The 23,723-nt window shown below is 39.4% G+C and overlaps 2 protein-coding genes and 1 long non-coding RNA gene across 6 annotated transcripts; 1 reads left to right on the top strand and 2 right to left on the bottom strand.

Annotated features, from left to right (window-relative positions):
* Positions 1-12,825: 12,825 nt before the first annotated feature.
* LOC144024459 (uncharacterized) lies at positions 12,826-15,049 on the bottom strand. Its single transcript, XR_013284772.1, has 3 exons — positions 14,738-15,049; positions 13,085-13,176; positions 12,826-12,927 (listed from the first exon to the last, which is right to left on the bottom strand). It is a non-coding gene; the product is annotated as an uncharacterized LOC144024459 (long non-coding RNA).
* Positions 15,050-16,785: 1,736 nt separating this feature from the next.
* tada3l (transcriptional adaptor 3 (NGG1 homolog, yeast)-like) lies at positions 16,786-21,374 on the bottom strand. The gene is made up of 9 exons (XM_077528951.1): positions 20,976-21,374; positions 20,400-20,647; positions 19,992-20,239; positions 19,730-19,835; positions 19,506-19,641; positions 19,097-19,200; positions 17,691-17,797; positions 17,284-17,475; positions 16,786-17,201 (listed from the first exon to the last, which is right to left on the bottom strand). Exons 2-9 carry the CDS (start codon positions 20,607-20,609, stop codon positions 17,009-17,011), a joined length of 1,296 nt encoding a protein of 431 aa, XP_077385077.1. The 5' UTR covers positions 20,610-20,647; positions 20,976-21,374; the 3' UTR covers positions 16,786-17,008.
* LOC144023457 (actin-related protein 2/3 complex subunit 4) lies at positions 20,417-23,686 on the top strand. Of its 4 annotated transcripts, XM_077528952.1 has the most exons (7): positions 20,417-20,636; positions 21,557-21,618; positions 22,033-22,151; positions 22,377-22,488; positions 22,625-22,720; positions 23,021-23,191; positions 23,265-23,686. In XM_077528952.1, the coding sequence occupies exons 2-7, from the start codon at positions 21,616-21,618 to the stop codon at positions 23,268-23,270; spliced, it is 507 nt and encodes a 168-aa protein (XP_077385078.1). In that variant the 5' UTR covers positions 20,417-20,636; positions 21,557-21,615; the 3' UTR covers positions 23,271-23,686. The 4 variants fall into 4 exon arrangements, with proteins under 4 accessions (XP_077385078.1, XP_077385080.1, XP_077385079.1 ...); XM_077528954.1 differs by lacking the exon at positions 21,557-21,618; XM_077528953.1 differs by lacking the exons at positions 20,417-20,636; positions 21,557-21,618 and adding an exon at positions 21,673-21,753.
* Positions 23,687-23,723: the final 37 nt, after the last annotated feature.

The following is a 23,723-nucleotide window of genomic DNA, read 5'->3' as shown; positions in this document are numbered from 1 at the left end:
TGAAATGAACTATAGTTTTTTTGAAAATGTCCGTGTTCAACTTTGTCTATTAATATCATACACGAGGCTTCATTTATTTCGGTATTGCTGTACATCCATACATTAGAAGCAAGGTCAAACAGTTTTAAGGGCCTTATAAATAAAGTTGAGTATTATCTTGCACTTGACAAATACTACATATTAAGAAAAAAATAAGCCTAATATAAACAACTAAAATCAAGCATTTTCAGCCTGCTCTAAAAAGTAATAATAATCAAACTAACCTAATTTAAAAATTTATTAACTAATTGATTAATTAATTAATTAATTAATTAATTAAAATAAAAAATAAAAAGGCGAAATAAAATACAAATAAAAAATTATAATGAAAAATCCCAAATTACTATAACTGTACTTGGTAAAAACAGTAATTTATCAACAAAAGTACAGTCACCCTTATGTCTCAAAAATGGTTTAATCCAGGCACCTCTTCTCGACTGAGCCACAAGCTCAGTGAGTGAGCAGTATTCCGGTCACATGGAATAGTTTGAGTACTGTAGTTGAACCATACTTAACATGGATGTGTGGCAAATTGCTTAACTTGCCATTCAGTATCAACAGTACACATTATCTTTGGCAGGCCTAATTTCCACTGCATTTAACCATAAGACACTGTTTATGTTGTTAGCTAGAAGTTAGCTGATATTTTTGCTAGCTAAACGTTACAGGTGGTCAGACAGTACTACTGTCCTGTTTAATTTACAATAAGAGAAACATGCTTTTGACACACACATGTTCATATTTAAACCCAAGTTGCTACTGGCTAGCTAACTGACTGGCTTATTCCCATCATTTAAACTATTGTGAGTGTGAATTTGCACGTGTGTGTGTGTATACGTTTTTAGGTGTACCTAATGAAGTGTCTGGGAAGGACAATTCCCTTTAAAGGATTTCTTATATCAGTGATATAATTCACAATAATGTGAACATTATTCACAGTATGTTTGCACTGTAAGCTGGTTGTTCCTGTTGTGGGCCAAATATGACACCTCACCCCCACCTTTTTTTTTTTTTTTCTTGTCTTTTTATCACTGTTTATCTTTCACTATCTCACCACCCTGTTCCACGGCTGTGCTCTCACTCACCCATTGATTTACTCAACTCTGGCAGTCATTTGTGTTTTTCTTTCCTTGACATTTCTGCCGCTCGTTTCCACTTTGGTGAGCGCGCTGCTGTTTCTCCTCACGCTTCATCGCTTATTCTCTGCACTCTCGTCTCCTTTCCTTTTTCTCTTTCTGTTCTCCCGTCCCTTGCTTGGTGAAGACAGAGCAGAGAGGAGCCCAAACTGAGTTGACAGTGTGTCAGCTTGATAAAAAACAAGCTTGTGCAGGCCCCTGTTAATGCTGAGTCACCATGAGGCCTATCTGTCCCTCTCCTCTCCGTGTGTCTCTACTTCACATGTCCGTGTAAATAGGTTCGAGTCACATCTCACTCTCCGCACGCTTCTCGCTCGCTTGTGCAACTCTGACGTATTGGGATTCCTCAGAAGTGTCATAAAAATGGCCCCACGTTATCAGGCCTCTGTTCAGCTTCATTCCCAACTATGCAAATAAGCACTTTGTTTTTGAAAACAAGATTAGAACATTAGTTTGCATTGGTGTATAATTGAACTACATACAGTTGATATAAAAAGTCTCAACAGTCAATCTAAAGTCTACATACATGTGTTGTTTTTGTGATGTGAAAAACAAACAAAACAAAAAACCCACCATAATAAATTCTTTCAAAATGCATTACACCTACAACCTGTACAAGTACTGCTGATTGACCCCAAATAAATTTCAGATGTTGCAGTAGGTGGACCATGACAAATTTGTCCAAATACGTGTGAAAAGAAACGCCAAAAGCATGTAAGAAAATGTGTTATCGTCCAATGAAACTAAGGCGGAACTTTTCATCATTCCAATGGCATGTTTGGCACGAACTAAAAAATGCTCATCACCAAAAGAACATCATAAGTACCTAGATAAGGTATAGAGAATTCTAAAGAGTTCTATTAGGCTAGAAGCTAATATCAGCCAATGTTAGCATAAAACCTTAAGGCTCCTGCTAGTAAAGGAAAATGAAAGGGGGGGAAAGCCTACTAGAACAGCCATACTTTATTTGGGGTTAATCAGAAGCACCTTAAATTGTGGTAAATGTGCTAACTTCCATTTAACATGAGTTTGAACTTGATTGGTTAATTGAAGACTGTCCATATATTATAGTTATAAAAGGGTGTGCACACTTTTGCAACAAGTGAATTTTTACTTCCCCTCTCAAAAAAATTAAAACAAAAATAATAGTAAATTGACTATGCAGGTTAAATTAAAGGTGGAAAAGGTTTTGAAATTATTCATCTGTCTCATTTTTTTTTTTTTTTTTTTATATCACAAAAAGTTGGCATTTGAAGAGGGGTATGTCGACTTTTTATATCCGATGTACGCGATGTACGTTGGGGCTACTTCTAACATTTTGATTCTGTCATTTAGCTAAACGAGGTCAACAAAGTACAGTCCAGAAATACTGTAGCTCTCGATATGATGATGGAAATGTCTTCTTCGTCTTTGTTTGGCTGTTGATAATATACATTACTGCCATCTACAGGACTGGAGTGGAACAGGTTTGACTGCAACATGATGATCCATGCATGTTAGGCTAATTGAACACTCGAAATTGCCCATAAGCAAAAATTTGAGTGTGAATTGTTGCCTCTGATTGACTGGTGACCGGTCTTTTGGATGTACTCTCGAAATGTGTCATTTGGGATAGGCTCCAGTTACAAACACCCCTGATGAGAATTGGCTTTCAATCAAATGGATGGATGGAGAGTACTCCTCCCTTATTAATATCATGGGGTATATATATAAACAAGTAAGCGTACGAGGCCTGTGTGCAACTAGACAAGACTGCTGTGACTCCAGCACCATATGTGGTTGATTCCTGGAAAGTGTCACGTCTGAGACGTTCAGAGCCTCTCACTTCAACATTCACTCGCACTCTTAACCCATTCAGATAACACAGGCTGTCTGGAAAGAGTCAGGTCTGAATCGAAGTGAAAGACGGCTAATTGGTTCAATCCGAGGTACGGAACATTGTGTCCAAGAGAAGAAAGGATGAAAGTGTGAATCTGTCAATCGCGCATTCTCCTTAAAAAAATTATTTATTTATTTTTTTTATTGTGTTTTTTGAAAAGCATTGAAAATTTTCATAGTGGTTGACTGCACACCAGCCTCACAGTTCAGACAAAATAAAACAGTTTTACGTTAAGAATCAGGTGCATCCATCTAAAAGGCCAAATGATGAGACAGAAGAACCTACATTTTCCAAGAACAAGAAAGCTGCAGTTAAGAGGCAATATCAGCAGTCCTACTTAAAATACGAGTTTATTGCTACAGGTGATTCTCACTCCCCAAGCCCACTCTACGTAATAGGTGGCGACAGACTTGCAAATGAGGCATTGAAGCTTTCAAAACTGCCATAAAGCAACTGAACACCTTGCTTCCTTTTCCAGCATCCTTTTTCTGCTAATTGTGATTTTCTGCTATGATGGAGACTCAAACAAAACGACAGAGTAGACTTGACTAAGACCCATAGGAGGCAGCTCCTTCTGTTCTTCGCGTGGGTTTTTTGTTTCTGTGTTATGTTACTCTACCAGCAACAGGCATCTTCTATCTGATCTTTAGACCTTAAGTCTTGAAATTTGATCTGATATTGGCTTTCAACCAGAAACAGTTGCATATTTGGACAGTGGTTCTTAACTTTGTTGGATGGACCGAACCCCACCAGTTTCCTGAACGGTAATCACAAGCATAGTCAACCCACTTCCAGCCCGACACCCTCAGCAAACTCCCACCGCCACCACCACAACTCCAGAGGGCAAGAAAGATGAGGCGCCACGGACGCTTTCAGCCGCGTATCCTCGCCTCATATTCATTTCACATCATGTTAGACTGCCAGTGCCGGCATGCAAACGAGAAATGATTTTAAACCCCCCTGAAGCTTTGTTCTCTGTCATTCTGCATATAAGCAGCAAACGCGGTGTGGCATGCAAACAGATGATAGTTTGTTTGTTTTACAGTAATCATGCACATGCTACATTTTCTGAGCATTTTGGCCTTTCAGTCACACCAGACCACTAAAAACAGCTTTTGGACAATTTCGACTTAGTTTACAGAATTTGTGTGTTTAAATTAATATTTTCTCTCTCTCTCTCTCTCTCTCTCTCTCTCTCTCTCTCTCTCTCTCTCTCTCTCTCTCTCTCTCTCTCTCTCTCTCTCTCTCTTTTTTTTTTTTTTTTTTAATGACATCAGGAAGATATGTTTAATGATAGTACCAAGACTGGTTGGCACCACAGACTGCTGAGAAGAAAGAAGAAATGGAAGAAGCTATGCTAGTTAGCTTACAGTAGCCTATTTATAACAGTATTGCAGGTTTATTATTACTATTATTTTTTTGTGAATGACTTGGAAGGGCCGTTATATGTTATTTGGAAACTGAAACCAAGTTGCCATAATGCCATTACTATGATTCGCTATTTCTGTACTTCCAGGTGAAGTTTTCTTCTTCTTGGTTTGCTTTAAAGCTACATTAGGGAACTTTTCCCCAAAAATATCATTACAGTAGCCTTTTTATTTGACCATTTATGACTGAAATGTCTTCTAATTATTAGTAGATTAACACCTGTTCACAATGGGTAGCCTACTCTGGTCTTGAATTTCCCGCGCTCTATCTGCGGATGTGACGGTCATGTGTGCGATGTTTATGTGAAGAAGGGTATGTGCAGTTTCATTTTTCATCATCAGGTGGCAGTAGCGATTCAAAATTGAATATTCTACGTTCAGTAGCTTTAAAAGAAGAAGAAAAAGAAGAAGTCCAAGTCATGCAGTTTGGTTTTGGTTTCCACAAGGATTTACGAGTCGCATTAATCCAACAAGATTGTACCTTTGGCTACAATGTGACGCAGGATTCTGGTTAAGGTAAGCCAAACTAAAAAAAAAAAAACTTAAACTTAGTTATTAAGCGAACATTCCATCATCCTCTTGTGACGTCGGAGGTAGAGCGTGTTCCGCTCAAAGTTAATTTCAGCCTATCATGAGCAGCTCGGTATTTATTCTTCAGTTATTTTGTATTTTGAAAGTTACGTTTATTTAGTGTTGAAAGTGCTTAGAAGGGTGGGAACCGTGTCAACCTCAACTTCTCAAACTTTGCCTATTCCAGCTATTTTTGGGGGGTGTAACCCCCGCGATAAACGAGGGAACACTGTTTAATGGAAAGCACACTACTGTAACCTACAAAATTGGAATACCAAATATTTATTTATTTATTTATTTATTTATTTATTTATTTATTTATTTATTTATTTCATCAGACTTGAACAGCTTTCCCTTATCATCTTCAACACTTGTTTGCTCAATGTGCTGGCGTGTGTGTCGTATGTAGAGCCAGAATTAGGGTGGGGGGTGTGAGGGAGAGCTGTTGGTTCGGTGCCATATTTTCTTATCTCAGGCTAGCATGCTTGTAGAAATGAGTGGGGCCTCCACCTCGACCTGTGACTCAGCCAGCATTGTTGGGGGGCAGAAAGCAGAAGGAAGAGAGGAAAGGAAAAAGGGCAGGTGGGGTGGGGGGTGGGGTTTGCTGTTGGAGGCAAGAACAACAACAGCTGAGAAACAGAGAGAAAAAGTGAGGTGCTCCATGACTCTTGACAGCTGAGCTTCCGCTCTCAGAGACATTCGCGACCACAAACCGTCAGCGCCACAAACACAAAATCGATCCATTCTGCTGTATGCACAACTGAGTGGTCCCACGTGGATTACAGGCTACCAATAGTCTGTCTTTCTGCCAGTTTTGGAAGAACTGAATCTATGCTCTGAATGTTTCATCTTTTATACACCATGAAGAAGTCTGTGTGTTTGCCTGTGGTGAGCATACCACAGGGGACAATGGGCAACAGGTGCGCAAAAAGAGGATGTTAAAAGCACACTCACTCCTCTATTTGAGTTGTGAACTTTGTGATCACTGTTGGCAAGACAAGACAGCTGTAAAAACGTCCCCTTTTTTTTCTTCTTCCAACAGTGCACTCCATGTGACCTACCGAGACACTGGTGTCTACAGTACCCGGCACATGACCTGTCTATCACTCATGTAGTTACTTAATGAACGTTTGGGGGTGGGGAACAGGCTGTTATAGTGACAACTGCACATTAGACAGACTGGCACAGAGCATGGTTATGGGGATAAATCACATTAGGCAGTGATGTTGCAGCTGCTGTTTCTGTTCATGTGTCCTGCAATAAAGTTCCAGAGTGAAGAAGCCACCTTTATTCTGACTGAAGTCTGATGTTTAAAACAGATGGGCAATGCGTATTAAAGTAACGGAATAGTTTGGGTTATAAGATTATTTGTTTCAGCTTTGAGTTACAGGAGAAAAACTTGTCAGCCAGGTAGTAAAAAGTAAAAAAAATATGGTCTAGCGTGGTCCAAGTATGAAGAGCAGTTTAATAATTCAAACATTATCTTCCTTGTAAAAGTGAACTCAGTGGTTACATAGTGGTGGCTACAGCTTGCATTAAAAATGTGTTGATGAAAACTGGCCAAAAATAATTAAATGGGATGCTTCTCATTTAACAGTCAATGTGGAAATAAAGAAGATGATGGGTCCAAATAAGGATACATTTAAACTACCTCAGACAAAGAGGACTATTTCCATGTACAGACAACATTATCAAAGCGAGTAAATTTCAACTCCCACCTGCTGCTTTGGTGGGTCGTATTCTGAATTCAAATATATGGCAAGATTAGCTCATTAAGATTTAGCTGACGATCAAAATAATTGACAATCAATTAATAATCAACATCATTGTTTATTTTTGAAGCTTTCAATTTCTCTCAAAACTGTCTCAGTAGCCTCTCGCTGATGCCACTAAAGATCCGGACATCACCTGACTTGCCCGCAGCCCCCTCTGGCAGGATAGAAGCCCATTACTTACGATGAGTATACTAGCGCTTATCCGTCAACTTTCCTTCCAGTGTATTCAAACTCACTTTTATGAAGGGCATGACATACATGTGCAAGATGGACATGCTGGATGACATTACTGTTGCTTATGAAGCATCAGTAGTCAACTCGGCGACGCAAGTAGCCTACGTGGAATTCCCCCCTCACTTACACTTGCAAATGTGAACATGCAAAGTCTTGACAAGTTTGTACGATCTGGATTTATTTAAAATCAAAATGCCATCTAGGTTAGCCGTTCCATGCAAGCCCTGCAGTATTACTTCGGTACATTAGCAACGTAGCATCTGCTGACTCGGCCGGCGCCGTCCGTCACTTATGCCTTGAAAAGTCTTCTTTATTCTGTTGGTCAGTTATTAAATTCATCTGTGTAAGAGCTATTAAACTGTAGCAGCACAAATGAATGAAACAAATTATTCCCCCCACATTTTACGTGTGGCTAGCCTCACAGGTCACACAAGTTAGCATCTGCTGGTTAAGCCGCCGCGCGCAAAGTGCCCAATAACGTCTTTTGGCGTCATTTAATAACTATACAATCAAGCTATATCTACACGACTAACTAATTCAGTAATTAACTCACCTACACAGGTGATATCCAGCTCCGTTTTGTTCTTCACGCATTCTATGGCTGCTATGATTCATTGGCAACACATTTGTTCCTTTTTTTAGTAGCCTGTAGAATACTTGCCCCTTCTGTTGCCTCTTCTTGTTGTGGCACCTGTACCACAAAAGTTGTCTATAATTGTAAACGTGCATTGTGGGATGTGTGACATCAACGTCCGGATCTGCCCATAAGTGCGGTATACTGGTACTGTAAGCTAACTGTAACATGCCTAACTGGCATTAGCAACGGAGCCCGAAAGTTTGAGCATTTTACCAGAAATACAAAAGAGGAATACGAGAGCAAAACCTCTGAGACAGAACTTGACATAACAGTCACAGGCTAACACATAAAAAAAAAAAAACAAGCACCTTGTGGTGGAGTGATTCAATTTAGGATGAACAAATTCAGCTATCTTACTAGTGCCTATGTTGCAGCCACGTTGGTGGGGGCAACATTCCCAACAAAGGCAATTAATGTCAACAGTCATAATTTGATAATTTCTCAATTGAGTTTCGTAAGGTTTACTTTTTTTTAATCAATGTCAAAGCATGTCTCACCTATAAAAGGTTATATTTCCAGTTCCTTGTAGTGACTACATGATTTTACAGTTTTTGGTTCAATTGCACTAAACATTAAGAGCTAAAAATGTGATATATACAGGACTGTCTCAGAAAATTAGAATATTGTGATAAAGTTCTTTATTTTCTGTAATGCAATTTAAAAAAAAAATTACATTCTGGATTCATTACAAATCAACTGAAATATTGCAAGCCTTTTATTATTTTAACATTGCTGATTTTGGCTTACAGCTTAAACAAAACTTAAATATCCTATCTCAAAATATTAGAATATCATGAAAAAGTATACTAGTAGGCTATTCAAATAATCACTTGAATCGTCTAATTAACTCGAAACACCTGAAAGTGTTTCCAAGTGAATCCAGAATGTATGACATTTTTGTTTTTTTAATTGCATTACAGAAAATAAAGGACTTTATCACAATATTCTAATTTCCTGAGACAGTCCTGTAAACACCATAAAACGTCATGAAAGCTGGTACAAACTGCAAAGTTTATTAAAATGGCTTAAATACTTCCAGGTGGAAACTAATGATGGTTATACAAGAGCAGCTTCTTGTTGGTGTGATAAGATGCTATTATCATCTGATTAGTCAACTAACCGCAAAAATAATCGCTGACTATAGTCAATTATCAAAATACCGGTAACTGGTTGTGGCAGCACTAATTTTGTATTGAGAAAAACGACTCTCAATCCCCCCCGCATTGACAAATGCATTTCTATTGGAAAATAAGCCCCATTGGCTGGCTGGTGAGCAAAAAAAAAATTCTTGTGGTTTACACGGACCTGCATACAGTATTGAGAGTCAAACAGGGGCATCTCTCTATGTACAGAGGATGGATGATGTCTTGGTAAGAATTCCATCCTTGGACATTTTAGTCCCAGCTTCATTTGAATCTTAATCTCTTGCGCTGGTCTTGACTTTTCAGGCCGGGAAGCTCCCCCCATCACTCAATGCTCCCATCATGTCTTTTCTAAGGGTTTCTTCTGACCTCTCCTAATTTAGTATGTTCCATCAACCACTATTTTTCCTCTCATGTGAAAAAAAAGAAGCTCTCACTAAGCTCTCTGTCCTGTCTCATAAAAACATTGTAAGCCAGCATGTGTTCGTGTGTGTGTCTTTCTATGCCCATACAATTATATTTCCAGTTCGGGTGGGAGTGATCAGTGTGCGCTGAGGGTTGTCCACCCTGATTCACCACCAGCTCTTTATAAGGAGAAGAGAAAAAAGGGCCCTGCCGTCTATATTTAGATGGACTTTATTGGGCCTCTTGTCTTCATCCCCCTCTCTTTCTGCACTGCTGTTGCTGCTGCTGCTCTTGGAAATCTCTCACCATGTGGGCGGCCGGCCTTCCTCTCCATCGCAGCGAGGGGAGAGTGAGCCTAATAATGATGGCGATAATAACAGAGCAGAGGGAACAAAAGAGAGAGAGGATGACAGAGAGGTAGTGGGTGGTGAGAGAAGTGTCTTTCCCTGTGTCTTCTTGAATGACTATTATCCACAATGCTGGACAAGTCCGCTTCTCTGCTTCACTTAACACCAACCGCAGGAAGAATTTCCTCCTTATCGTCAACATCGTCACATTCCACTATCTCCTAATTTAAAAGTACATTATAGATTTCCCAACAGTCCCAACCAACACTTGACATTGTCAAAAGGAAAAGTTTTAAGCCGTTTTCCACATTTTAAAGTCATTTTCTGTCTACACAAATGAAAACAGAAGAAAACTTTGTTCCCTTTCTGTATCCAATGTGAACCAAGCATTATTGTTTAGTTAGTTAATTAATAATATGTCTCTCTGGCAATGGAACTGTGATTGACTGGCGGCCATTTGGTGAACTCCACCTCTGGAAACGTCAGCTGGGATATTCTCCACCTTACCCTTATCCCAAATGAGGACCTATACCACTGGGCTAATGATATGTTCCCAAAGATTACCTCTGCTAAGTGGTCTTGTGTCAAATGAGGTTTCAAAATGAACCGTCAAAATGAACTGCCAATGCACTAACCTGCTGAGCCCTTTTTCTCTCCTGCCTGTCATAGCCAGCAGTCAGTCAGCTGCCCCACCCCTAAAGCTAGCTTGTAGCATTAGCACCAATTTCTTTCAAAAGGGAGATAGTTAGCATGACCTTAAGTCTTTTAAACACTCGTAAAACTCATAATGAACCTTCAACTGAAAATGTTTCTTCTCTTCGTGATATACTGTGGTGACATGTTTTTTTTTTTTTCGATACACTTTTAACTGCCTGCAGCTATGCAAGTACTGTGAGTGCTCTGTTCAAAATATGGTGACATGATGGGGTCCATTAAGTGCATCGCCATGGTAACAGTATAAGGACAAAAGTGTTGGTCATTACATACCTACAGGAACTGAAAATGGAAAACAATATGGAGTTGGTTGGTTTCTCCCTTTGCAGCTATAAGGTCTTCCACTCTTCCTGGGGAGACTTTTTTGTTTGTTTTACAAGATTTTCGAGTCTGTTTACAGGGATTTGATACTGAGTACATACATCTAGGACAGAGGTGGCAATCTCAGTCCTCAAGGGCACGAGTACTGCAGGTTTTGGAGGTTTCCCTCTTCCAACACAAGCTGATTCCAATCAACGGGATCGTTATCAGTCTTATGCAGAGCTTGCTAATGAGCTCATCATATATCAGCTGTGTTGGAGAAGGGAAACATCCAAAACCTGCAGGACTCCGGCCCTCGAGGACCGAGATTGCCCATCCCAGACCTACAACGCGTTAATCCACATGACGATCATGGCTCTTGCTTTGAACACACTGTATGTTATTGTTGTTATTATTAGGGGTGTTCACTGCCAGTTTTTTTCCCCACACCAATATCAGTATGACTCCGAGTACTCAAGTCTTATGTGGTCACAAATACCAAATGCCGATACCAATAGTACTTCTACATAAAATAAAAACAATGACAGATAATTTTAAAGAAATACCTACATATCCCAAATTTGTATTAAAATATAATAAAAATTAGAATGGCATCAAAGTAATGGCAATTTTCTATGAACATTTTTTTCCATTTGTTCATAAAATACATATTTTGTATAGAACACCAGAAATGGGAAAACCAGGTCAAGAAAGTAAAAAACCCTGCCAGAGTTTGGCTTTAGCCACAGGTGCTTCTCATAATGACCTCGTTTAACCGTCGGTTGAGTACAAGCACCTGTGGCTAAAGCTAAAATGTGGCAATGTTTTTACTTTTTGGACCTGGATTTCCCATCTCTGTAGAACACACAATAGAATGAATTACAATAAATAAATAAATAAATAAATAAATAAATAAATAAATAAATAAAAGGAAAGTAATAATCGAGTGACCAGAAAAAATCTCCAACAAAACATGTGGTTGTACAACTTAATGTATGCCTTTAAGTTCCTGATCGTAAAACGACCACAAGAGGGCGGACAATATTTATAACGCCCACTGTCGTATCAGTGCCTTGAAATATGGTCAGATAACGGCCTGATGGCGATACTTGGTATTGATATTTGCCCATTCCTAATTATTATGTAATTTAATTTTCCCCATAGTTAGTGTACTTTGTCTTCATTTTAGACCTTTCCAACAAAGCAGTAGAAAACTGTCAGCAATAGTCATAATTTTGCCGGCAACTTACAGCTTCCTTCCTGCAGCGAGCCGGCCCGATGTTTGAGGTGAATAAGGCAAAAAATATATATTTGCATAGGAGCTTCCAAATTTATGAGTCATATACGAAAAACATCAACTGCCATGCAAATAAGAAACAAATGCCATTCAAACCCATCCAAGGTAAATAAGGACGAGAGAGTGTTTTTTCACGGTCTCTCCTTATCCTTCGGGTCATTCGCGCCTCTGACTTGAGGCTGTAAGGTCGTTCAAGCTTTAGCACAACAGCAGCAACAACAGTTTTACTGCAGGACAAATCATGACATCAGAATAGTGGAAGCAGCATTGAAGACAATCACTCTCTGTGCAGGAGGAGAATAGCCGAATAGGCGCGACCCCGGCTGGACAGAGGCGCTTGTCAGTGGACATGTCGGCCGCACATACACAATCGCTATTCAGCATGTGCTATTAGCTTGGAAATTGACATAGCATTTGGACAATGCGTTGACAGTCATAACATGTTCAGTCCCTTTCCCTGTATGCGTCTCGCTCGTGCTATCTTGTGCTCATCTGTATGTATGAGCGAGGATGTTTATTTGAGAGGTGCTCTCTGTCCATGTTCGGGAACGCAGAGGCGGAGGTGGAGTAGGAGGAAAGGCCCCAAAGAAAGAGACTGAGCGTACAAAACAAAGAGCTTTGCTGAACAGAAAGCCCCCCTCGACTGGCATGAGATACAGCCAAGTACCTCAGTAACAGTAACAGAGGAGTGCGATTCGTGAGACCAGTTTGGTCCAGAAATATATGGCAATGATAATGCTTTCTATAATTGTACCTTTCTTTATACAGTTACAATGGTGGGGAATAGCAATGTACATTGTTTTGGTTACTGTACTTATGCAGATTGCAGCTCTATCAGGTATCTATTATGTAACGTCATCTTTGCCAGCATACTTCAAGTTCAAACATTTTACGCCAGGCCCTCCAGTGAAGAGCCCTCTTGTCCAAACAACCATAAAGGTTTACAGGCTGTGACAGGGACAAGTGAAGAAGCTCACCTCATGGGTGAATTTCACATGGGCTGAAGTAGAAGGGTGGGGCCAAGACTGAAATAGAGAACCTCATATGTCACAGCGTCAGGGGAAGAAAAAACACAAAACACCTGCACTGTCAATAGTACACTTTAGACAGCTCAATGTAATGAAGTGCAAATAGTGAATGAGTGAGCACATATGCTGTGTTTCAATACAATACAAAACCCACCTGCCCTTCAGCTGAGGTCTCATAATGACAACAAATGCAACAAAGGCTCTGCGGGACTGTATACACGTGCGTGGATTCTGGCATTCATTCACCTGGGGAGGATTCAATAGGTTTGTATAGTGAAAAAGAGCTTTCATGCAGATGGGTTCATGGCATTATGAATTTGCATTGAGGATGTTGGTGTAAACAGGGAAGCGGGTGGGGTGGGGGCTTATTGTTGGTGTCTGTTTGGGTGTAAGCACAGAAGTGCTTGCAAGGACACTGAACATGTTTATGTGTGTGCATAAACATTCAACCATTTTCTGGTATACAGTAGTGGATTATTTAATTTACACCTAATATTATAACACTATATAGTGGATAATATATCTTGTTTAAATGTCACTTTTGTGATATACAAAAAAAAATGAGACCAAGATAAAAGACGTCATTTTTTTCCACTATTAATGCGACCTATAACATGTATTGTTCCATTTAATTTCGTTCTTTGACTTCAGTTGAAGAAGGGCGGAGCGCCCTCTGCAGGTCGTAGATGAGATCATGCCCTAAGTGGAGTTAGTATTTGGTGCTGAAGAAGGAACTGAGCCAAAATGGTGAGGCTCTCAATTTACTGGTCGATCTATGTTAGATGGATCAAAAAAATATTTTTGCGATGGGAAGTATAATAAACAATTTAAAAATATGCGACATTTTGGGAAATTTTGCCCCCCCCCCCCAAAAAAAGGAAACAATTCCCACAAAATGTTAAGCACAAAAACAACACTGCTAATCACCAAACGAACACCAGACCTAAAATGTAGTATGTTGCGGCAGCATCACACTTTGGCCTGTTTTTTTTTTTTCCTTTTTTTTTTTCTTCCTGCAGATGTAACTGAGTTCTTAGTCAGGGTGGGTGAAATTATGAGCAGTTAAAAAAAAAAAAACAGCCGGTGTTATTACAAAACCTTCAGGTTGTGCAAGAAAAGAAGACAATGTCAGGGCAAGCCTACCTGAACAGCTAAAATTAAATTGGGTTCATCAGCAGTATTTTAAATATACCGACTCCCATTTCACATGACATTAAAAGAGTTTGGTTAATTGTGACCAAATTTATAAGCGGGTGTACTCACTTATGAAACCACATGATCTTAGTTGTTTGTTTATACCTCCCTGTAATTTTTTTTTGGTAGGCTATAGACCTACTAGGTAGACTGTATTTTTTATTTTTTTATTATTATTATTTTTCACGATCATGCAAATTTTCAATTTGAACAGTGGTGTGATGACATTTTATGTCCACTGTATAAGAACAAAAGGCTGATTATGCGATTACACTGAAAAAAAGAGGAAAGCCACAAGTCTCAGATTGGATCAATATCTAACTGATACAAACCTCTTCAATGTTGCCATTAAGATACTTGTATACAATTGCAAAATTTTAGGGGATAAACAAATCATAGATTAACAAATTTTACACAGTGGAAATCCGTCAGACAGGTTTCATGAAAACAAGTAAACAAAATTCATCTCCTTGTCAGAGTTTAGCCAAACAAATTGTTTGGGCAAGACACACATTTGGACAGAATGATCCAAAAAGCTTAAGGCGAAGCAGAAAAGTTCAGCAGTCAAAAGTTATGTAGCAGGAGTAAGTTCATGGAAACAAGAATAAAGTACCTTGGGCCTTGGCTGCATTTCTCTTATGCGCTGTCCAAACAAACTCATTGCATAGGCTACTCTTCTTAGCACTTGTATGGCGTTCGGGTCTGTGCGACCCGTTTTCAGACACTAAAACGGGTCTCACAGAGCCAAAAACATCATAGCCTACTTTGTAGCCTCCAGACACTCGGAAAGTGTTTTTCATACTGTGACGTTACGACTGTGTTAACGTAGGCAAGGTTACATACGCAACGTTACTCCGTCGTAAACTGAGGACTCGTTTACTAGAACGTGGGCAACGGGTTGGATTCAGAGCCGTAGAATCTGGCCAACTGAAAACACGGACGCCATGTTGTTACCATCCGCCACAGGAGGGGGCGTGCGCTCAAGCATGCGCATGCCTATCGTTTTGCACGCAAAATAACTTTCTTTCACAAACTAGGTGTACATTTTCTTTTATATTTTACCCTTGTTTTATTTTTTTAACCTTTGATGTATTTGATAAGCTGATAATATACTGCATGTGTGATAAAGTCTGTTACTAGCATATGGTGTATTCCGGTATTTTTACTGTACATGGATTTTGATTTTCAACATTGTGAATGCTGGAAATGTATTAGTATGTTCATACAATAACACATAATATGTTCAAATAAGATTACATGTATTTGCTTTATCTCCTGTCTTTAGCTCCTGATATAACAGGCAAGATACTTGATAATAAAGCCAATTTATCATGGTACCAATGAACATATTATAACAGGTTCCGCTGTGATTTGTTTGTCATAATGGTCCTAAATTTAAATTTAAACGTGATTTCAGTGTAACTGACAACCAAATCTCATATTTTCGTTTTAATTTTCATCTTTCAATTGTGCAAGTACAATATTTAGAACTTTTATTTACAACACAAAATCCACAATAGCTCATTTCCATATTATGGGCCCTGTTTTAGCAAGAGTCAAAATCGATAATGGTTTTATTTTAAGTCCATTCAGTTTGTACAGGCTTATAATTCAAATCAATTAGATTTTTATTTTCAATTATAACTCTTGATTAAATAAATAAATAAATAAATAAATAAATAAATAAATAAATAAATACATACATAAATAAATAAATCCGAAGGCTGCATTGTACGTGTGCAGTCCTAGCTACTTCAAATCATTTGACTTTCAATTTCCTCCCCTGTGGGTCTCTAGTAAACCGATGTATCATATTACTGCTGCCTGGTCGTTGTGAGCAACGCCATTATTGCAAAACACAACGAAATCCCAGCAGCAGGGTAACAACATGGCGTCCATATGTCATATGACCAGCAATTGACCAATCACAGCGGAGTGAAACAGAATTAGCCAAAACTACGGCTCTGGATTAAACAAGATTTGACTGCCATCTAGTGGTGTTGGAAAATATTTACATGCTGTATAAAATACTAACCTTGCTCTCTGCAAGCTGAATTCTGGCGGTATTTGTGAGTTCACAAACTCCCGAGAATATTGTGGAGAACTCCCTTGAGTGAATCACAATTATCAATCTGGCTATTGCCAGGTTAATGATCGAAATACAGTACTTTTCAATAAATGTACAGCTTTCAAATTGTTTCTGATTAAAGTACTCTTTTACATGTTTAAGTATAACACTTTTATCACTTACATCCTACTAAATGTATTAGAAAACAGTACAAGAGTTTTTTTGATGGACATTTTCATGCATTTGTGAGTGAGTGTAGCATTAGCTCATTACCTGCAACAAGAGAGTTTCGATTCTTTTCTCTCATTCCCCAGATTGTTGCCATGCAGGAATTTGTAGTCACGCGACCAGTCCAGCTGGTTATAAGGCAAAGTGGCATTGCGGTTTCCACCCCAAAAACAGTAAACTCTTGGTTGTTGTTGTGCAAGCTTTCATTATTTATGACAATCAATTCCTTCATAGATTACTGTTCAAACAACAACAATGTATTAAAGTTTGCTATCATGTTAAGCAAATGATATTTCAGTCAACAGTATGTGATGCTAATAGGCTTTTCAGTACTGTTCTTAGGACAAAAAAAGACAACTTTAGAATTCATTTCATAACAACAGCTTTTAATTATTTATACAAACACTGATATGCATTTTTATGCCATCACAACAGACAAAAAACAACCATAGAAAAACCATCCTGACATCAAAATCAAATAAACGACAGAAATGCCCTTCCTCAAATACCGCCTGGAGGGAGATCCATCTTTTTAAGTTCCACATGCAGTAGTGCGTGACTGTAGTCCAAAAATTGTTTTGAACGTTTTCAGCCATCCAGTAACTTAAGAATACTTTCCCGCTCTTTCAGAGCTTTCCATGCCTGGTCTTTCTCCTTCTTGGTCGGGGTGCGCTTCTTCTGTCTGGCTGCCATGATTCGCCGAAATCCCTCCATGACCTCATTGTCAGACACCCGGACTCTCTGCCTCAGCTCCTGCTTGCGCATCTCCTCTTTTGCCAACCTAAGAAGCACAAAAACAAGGGTAAGGTGCCAGCGAGACACTCGACATGTTTGTGGTGCGCCTTGAGACAATCGATCCTCACCTGAGCAGCTCCTGCTTGCGGGTTTTGTTGTGAGCAATGAGGGCTTTGAGCTCCGCCTGTCTCTTCTGGAGCTCCGCCAGCACTTCGTCCTCGCAGTCTCCACCCGGACCGGGTCGCTCCTCTGAGTCCAGGATTCCCTGGGCAATCAGCTCCTCTTTGATGCGAGCTTCGAGGGAACGTGTGTGAGGCGCGCTACAATGGGAAAGTCAAGATGCTTCATTTCTTTATCTTTAATGAGTGGACAAGAACTTTGGATGCACCAATAGTGGGAAATTTGTTTTGATATCAGAAAAGGGAATTTATTACTATCACGTTTTCATTTTTCGTGGAAAAGCTCGGTTCCAATCCCCGCGACTCTTATTGTAATCTTGTAATCTCGGTTAGTTTCCCAGATATTTTCGACCTACCTAAAAGATTTCCCTTGGCTTCGAGGAGACGTCCCGGCTCCATCGTTAGCATCCTTCCCTGAAATATCTGGTATAGGAGAATCCTCCATGGGGGATATAATATTCTCCTGAATGCAACAAAGACATCATGGTTTAATTTAAGGGTCCGTGTCTCTTTTGGTCATTGGCTATTACGTTTGGAAACATATATTAAAAATAGAAAAATGACTCGTTATTAGATTTTAATTTTAAAATAGAAACACCATAATTGAAATGCAGCTTGATTTTCTTTTTTGTATATCTGGCATGGGCAAGGAAAAGTCCAATAACAGTTTGATTTTCATTTTTTATTTCAGAAACGAAAATGGGAAGCAGCAGGAGACAAAAATGGAAAAAAAACGGCCTGTATTTTGGTTTTGGATTAGCGTCAAGTTGTCACTGCGAGCATTTCTCATACTGGCCAGGAGATGGCGACACTGGCGTCTAAAAAGAATATCATCTTCTGTATGACCATGTTCAGCCAAAATTCCACAAACGCTAAGTACACACTTGGAGAAAAATGTTGGTCAACCTTTTTGGAAAGAAATAACTCCAATCTTCATGATTTGTTGTTTTGCTTAAAACACAAAGATAACTTGTTTGCTTTCATTGAGGACGAAGGAAATCAGAAGTATTCACAATTGCTTTCAGTTCATATTTTACAATAACACAGAAAATGAGCATTTAAACCTCAATTGAAAAAATTGAAGAAATAAAAAAAATTAAAAAAAATAAAAAAAAGGAAAAACAAACGAACAAACCCCCCCCCCCCCAATGTCTGTTAATATTATTATTATTATTATGAATAATAATAAAAATAAAAAATAATAATAATAATAATAATAATAAGAAGAAGAAGAAGAAGAATATCATCATCATCATCATCATTATACTCGCATTAAAAGACAGGTACCAGAAATTATTTCCACGCGTGGTTACTGTTTGTGGAATCTTGGCTGGAGATGTCGTTTTTTTTTTTTTGTTTTTTTTTTTAAGACGCCAGTGTCGCCATCTCCTGGCCAGTATGAGAAATGCTCGCAGTGACAATTTCTGGCATTCCAAAACCAAACTACGGGCCGTTTTTCAATTTGTGTCTCCTACCATATCCTATTTTTGTTTCTGAAATACAAATTGAAAATCAAACTGTTCTTGGACTTTCACGTACCCGTCCCAGACATCCAAACGAGAAAATCAAATTTCTATTTTTAAAATTAAAATCAAATAATGAGTCGTCTTTCTATTTTTAATATCTGCTTCCAAACATAATGTCCACAAGAGACATGGACCTTCAAGCTTCCAAATACTCAAGCACGAATTCCGTGCATAATTAACAATTGCATTCTGTGAAAGCGTTTCTTCAAAATATTGCCTTTCCAAAGTGGAATTACCTCCACAAGAGCCTGGAGGAGCCGTTGAGTGAGAGGTCCGAAGGGACAGCCGTCTTCCGGAGACTCATGCTGGGACTCGGACTTCTTCAGCAAAGAGTCCACATCTAGTAAACAACAGCCAAGCGCGTATGTGACATCACAACGCTTACATGCTGTGTGTCTCTTTTTGCATTCCAGTCATTGATGTGATGATTAGGAAATAAGGAACAAATTTTTTGCCAGTGGAGTAATGAGTCAAGCCAGACCAACCAACTAAATGGTACATCACATTTCACCTTCGTGTAATTTGGCCATAACATCTTGTCTTCCTCATTATCATCATCATCATCATCATCATCATCATCCTTCTCATGACACGTCAGAGGAGGAAGGCCTCCTTTTACAGGCACTGACAGCAAAATTGTGTCACCTTTTGCATCAAGCTCAGACAGCGGGCCACCCAAGAGACTCTTCTTCTTGTCGTTGGCTCGAGCGCCTTCTCTCTGCTCCTCCAGCAGATCCTCCTGAGCCCACCGCTGTGAGTAGTGTTTCCCTAAAGCTGGAATCTTCAGTTAACACACAGCATCAAAATTTAACACACTGCTCTTGACGTAAAGACACATTTTTGCCAAACTTACTAACAGCATGGCTTACTTTAAAGTACTCGGCTTCATCGTCTGGTGGTTTTAGAAGTTCCTCGAGCAACCGAATCTCCTCATTTGTTATGTCGGCACAGTACGGCTCAACAGAAGCCCAGAATCTGGAAAGAGAAACGATGCAAGAAAGACCAAATGTTTTCTTTTGAGGTGAGAAGCACCAAAAAGTGTGATTCCTACATTAAATTCTAATTTCTTAAGATGGCAAATTTTACTAAAAGCAAGGTCAAATCTATAATCTGCTAAACATTATTGCTGACCTGTTGGGGACATCGTTCTTCGGAGTGCGAGGAATGTCTTGAGGATCATCTGTAAATTCATATTCTTGGACTTTGGGTTGCAGGTTTTTGGATTTAGGTCTGCCAGGACCTGGACCTGGCCCGTGACTACTTTTGCCATCTAATTTCTGCTTCTTTGGCTTGTGTCGAGATGAAGCGGCAGGGTCGGGGTCTTTTCCCATCTTCAGAAAGCGCTTGTCTCCCTTCTTGTCCTGCCAGTCTGTGAGGATCTGCAACACAGGACAAAATATAATATTAATATTGCTTATCAACATTATTATCGCATTTGAAATTTCAATTTTTCTTTGACACCCTAACTTCAGCGACCTCCCCAAAATCCTGAACAAGATAAGTGGGAAATAGATGGATGCGTTTCTTTTGTTTCCCCACCTGTCTCTGCTCCTCCAGCGCTCTGAGGCGACGATTGGCTGAGGACAGGAGAGTCTCCAGCTCCAGCTGCAAAGTGTCCAGCTCCTCGATCCCAATCCCATCGTCCTCCGAGCGTCCCAACACAGCCGTGTAGCGGGGACACACCTTGACGTGCTCCACAGGCTTGAAGTCATAATACTTCAAAGGGGGGCAGTCCTTCAGCTCACTCATGGTGCCGGCTACCTGAGGCCTGCCTACGTAAGAATAAACTGAAGCACAGGGAGAAAACAAGATGCGGAATTTTTACATTGTGTCTAACTTATATTACTTTGTACTTAGAATTAAGGATATGTGAGGATTGCTCGTTTTTCACACTCATCCTCTACACGCAGGTTAGGTTTGGTTTTATACATCGCTAACCTGCAGGGCCCACAGTGTGAATGGTGTATTAACATATATATTTTTTAAATCTACCATTATATTTGCATGGTTGGACTTACACACTTTATGCAGTTACGTTATTATGAATCATTGACAGATAGTAACCGGAATAAAAGAGTGATATGTCGGTGAATTTTTACATGCAGCGATACTTACCGTCAAAAGAATGGCGTCCATGATGGAAAACTCCATAAACAGAAAAGGGGCGTAAAGCTATCGAATCCACTGAGATTACGACACAATCACAATATTTCAAGTGGTACTCGACGATAATAAATATCTAAGTACGGTAAATTAATAAATTAATCCGGTGCTGTCCAGTTTTCTGACAAGACATCCTATTTTAGGACATCAGCGCTCTGCATATTAATGGTAGCGTCGGATTAACCCATATTGTGTGATGGTATGGGTTAACGGATAAACGGATATACAATTTCCATCTCACACTGTTGATTTTAGCAGTTTGAAGTCACTACTAAAATTGGTGCTTTAAGTGCTATTCGTTAAATATTATTGCGGTGAAACGAATGCAATTCTGGCCACTAAACAAATGTCTCCTATATTTGCAGTCAAATGGACTAGTCGCAAAGAACATGTTCGTTTTAACGATTCGTGTACTCAGAACGGGCGGAGTAAAGAGACTAATCGTTAAGACATGCAAACTGCGTCAAGCAATCTACTTTCACGGACAAAAGGATACTTAAAACGAGCGCACCCTTTCGTTTTTTGATATGTAGGGTTTACGGAACTGAGTCCTAGGCGTGGCTTAGGAACTTCCGTCTTTTACAGCGCAAAAATGGTAAGTCTGCTCTTTAAGTGTGTCTTTACTGAGTTAATTTATATTAGTGCACTATTTGACAGCATCAGACTACATCAACAGTTGCGTTGCTACTTTTTTGTTTCTACCAAAACGGCAGTTTAGGAATAATTTAAGGTGGATTAGCATATATTGTATTTTTCTCTTGTTGAATCATTTCCGACCTCATTTTTTTTGTATCACATGGCCTTTTCCTGTTAATTCCTATATATTAAAACCTTTTTTCGAACCATACGGTTTTTATCGGCTTTATCCTCAATTTGTGTTAATCTCATTTACACTCAGCTTGCTTTTTAATTAAACCTGACATCGCTCCACTGATACTGATGTTTTATGAATTTCACTCCATTTTCGTACAAAACCTGCATAGACTGAGTTTATCCAAATTGTCTTTAGACAGCGACTCTGCGTCCCTACTTAAACGCTGTGAGGGCCACCCTGCAGGCGGCCATGTGTCTGGAGAATTTCTCCTCTCAGGTGGTGGAGCGTCACAACAAGCCCGAGGTGGAGGTCAGGTATGTCACTCCGCTTTGCAGAGGATTGCTACTTCCACACATGTTTGAACCTGCGCAAACTCGCGCATGGCAATCTTCGAGGGTAGAAAAAAATGCTGGATGTGCATGCAAGATGTGAAACGTCACTGTATAAATGAGAAGTTCAGCAGCTGCTCATATATTTCATTTGTGATCATTTGAAACTTTTCATGAATATCTGATGATTGTTTTTGTTGTGGTTTACAGGAGCAGTAAGGAGCTGCTGCTTCAGCCTGTTGTGATCAGCCGCAATGACAAGGAGAAGGTTCTTATCGAGGGATCCATCAACTCTGTCAGAGTTAGCATTGCTGTCAAGCAGGTAATAGCAACAGTCCAGTGGAACCTCTAGATTAAAATGACCCACAAGGAGACGTTATACTTTCTAGTGGTCCTAAAATCTGTTTTTCTGTATAATGTACACCTTAAAAGCAACTGTACCATGTCTACCACCTCAGGCTGATGAGATCGAGAAGATCCTTTGCCACAAGTTCATGCGCTTTATGATGATGCGGGCAGAGAACTTCTTCATTCTGAGGAGGAAACCAGTCGAGGTAAGAAATGGGTTGAGGGTGGGCCGATTGCATAGTATGAGGATTGTTAAGATTATGAGTGAAATACCTTTTCACTCTATCAATGCTATTACAAAATCTTGATAGAAATGTTACTAAAAGGATCCAAATAGGAGTAAAACAGTTACTGGGGCTTGCAAAATTATGAATTGTGCGCCAAGGCTACTGATGTAGGCGTCAATTATTTGTGACTCTTATAGAGAATGGTTTGATGGATAATATAGTAAAATAAATTCCTGTGCCTTGGTGTTCTAATTGACAAATTCCAACATTTTCTTTCAGGGATATGATATAAGCTTCTTGATTACCAACTTCCACACGGAGCAGATGTACAAACACAAGTTGGTGGACTTTGTCATCCATTTCATGGAGGAGATCGACAAGGAGATTAGCGAGATGAAGCTGTCCGTTAATGCCAGAGCCCGTATCGTCGCAGAGGAGTTCCTCAAGAATGTAAGAGAGAAGTATAATGCGTCTTAAAAGACAGAATTTGTAACATGAAACAATTTTGCCATCTTTTCCACAGTTCTGATGACCGCCGACCGACTCCCACAGTCAAACGGCCAGCTGTCAGAAAACTTTGGGTGTAAACAATCAGTGATCCGGTGAGAGAGGAACACCACTCACCCATTGTTGACCACCTGTTTACCTTGTCTTATAACTCATCTCTGTATTCATTGATATCAGTGACTGTATATAACGAAAAACTTAGCAGTTTCAATTTTCTACCACTTAGAATAAATGCCCAAATAAAGGCGGGTCCTTAAAGTATTGAACACGCTGGTGTCCTTGAATACACAGACTATGGGTGTGCTCAAATGCAATTAAGTAGTTAGGTGTTTATATTCAGTGTGCCTGATGTTAAGTTTGTCTTCAGATACACATGCGGAAAAGTTCAAATTTGTCACCAAAATGTTGTACAAAATAAATAAATTGCCAATGTTTCTACCTTTTTGCTTGTAATTTATAGTGGAATTTTTTTCCG

Source organism: Festucalex cinctus, chromosome 8 (assembly GCF_051991245.1).
Source record: "Festucalex cinctus isolate MCC-2025b chromosome 8, RoL_Fcin_1.0, whole genome shotgun sequence".
Taxonomy (NCBI): domain Eukaryota; kingdom Metazoa; phylum Chordata; class Actinopteri; order Syngnathiformes; family Syngnathidae; genus Festucalex; species Festucalex cinctus.
Note: the sequence above shows the minus strand (reverse complement) of the source record. Positions and strands in the feature narration are given on the sequence as shown.

Coding starts and splice junctions, on each gene's coding strand:
- tada3l (XM_077528951.1), bottom strand. CDS start 20,609: ATGAGTGAGCTGAAGGACTGCCCCCCTTTGAAGTATTATGACTTCAAG. Junction 19,642..19,729: donor ATGAAGCCGAGTACTTTAAA/GTAAGCCATGCT, acceptor TGTTAACTGAAG/ATTCCAGCTTTAGGGAAACA. Junction 17,202..17,283: donor CGCAAGCAGGAGCTGCTCAG/GTGAGGATCGAT, acceptor TGTGCTTCTTAG/GTTGGCAAAAGAGGAGATGC.
- LOC144023457 (XM_077528952.1), top strand. Junction 22,489..22,624: donor TTAGCATTGCTGTCAAGCAG/GTAATAGCAACA, acceptor CTACCACCTCAG/GCTGATGAGATCGAGAAGAT. Junction 22,721..23,020: donor TGAGGAGGAAACCAGTCGAG/GTAAGAAATGGG, acceptor ATTTTCTTTCAG/GGATATGATATAAGCTTCTT.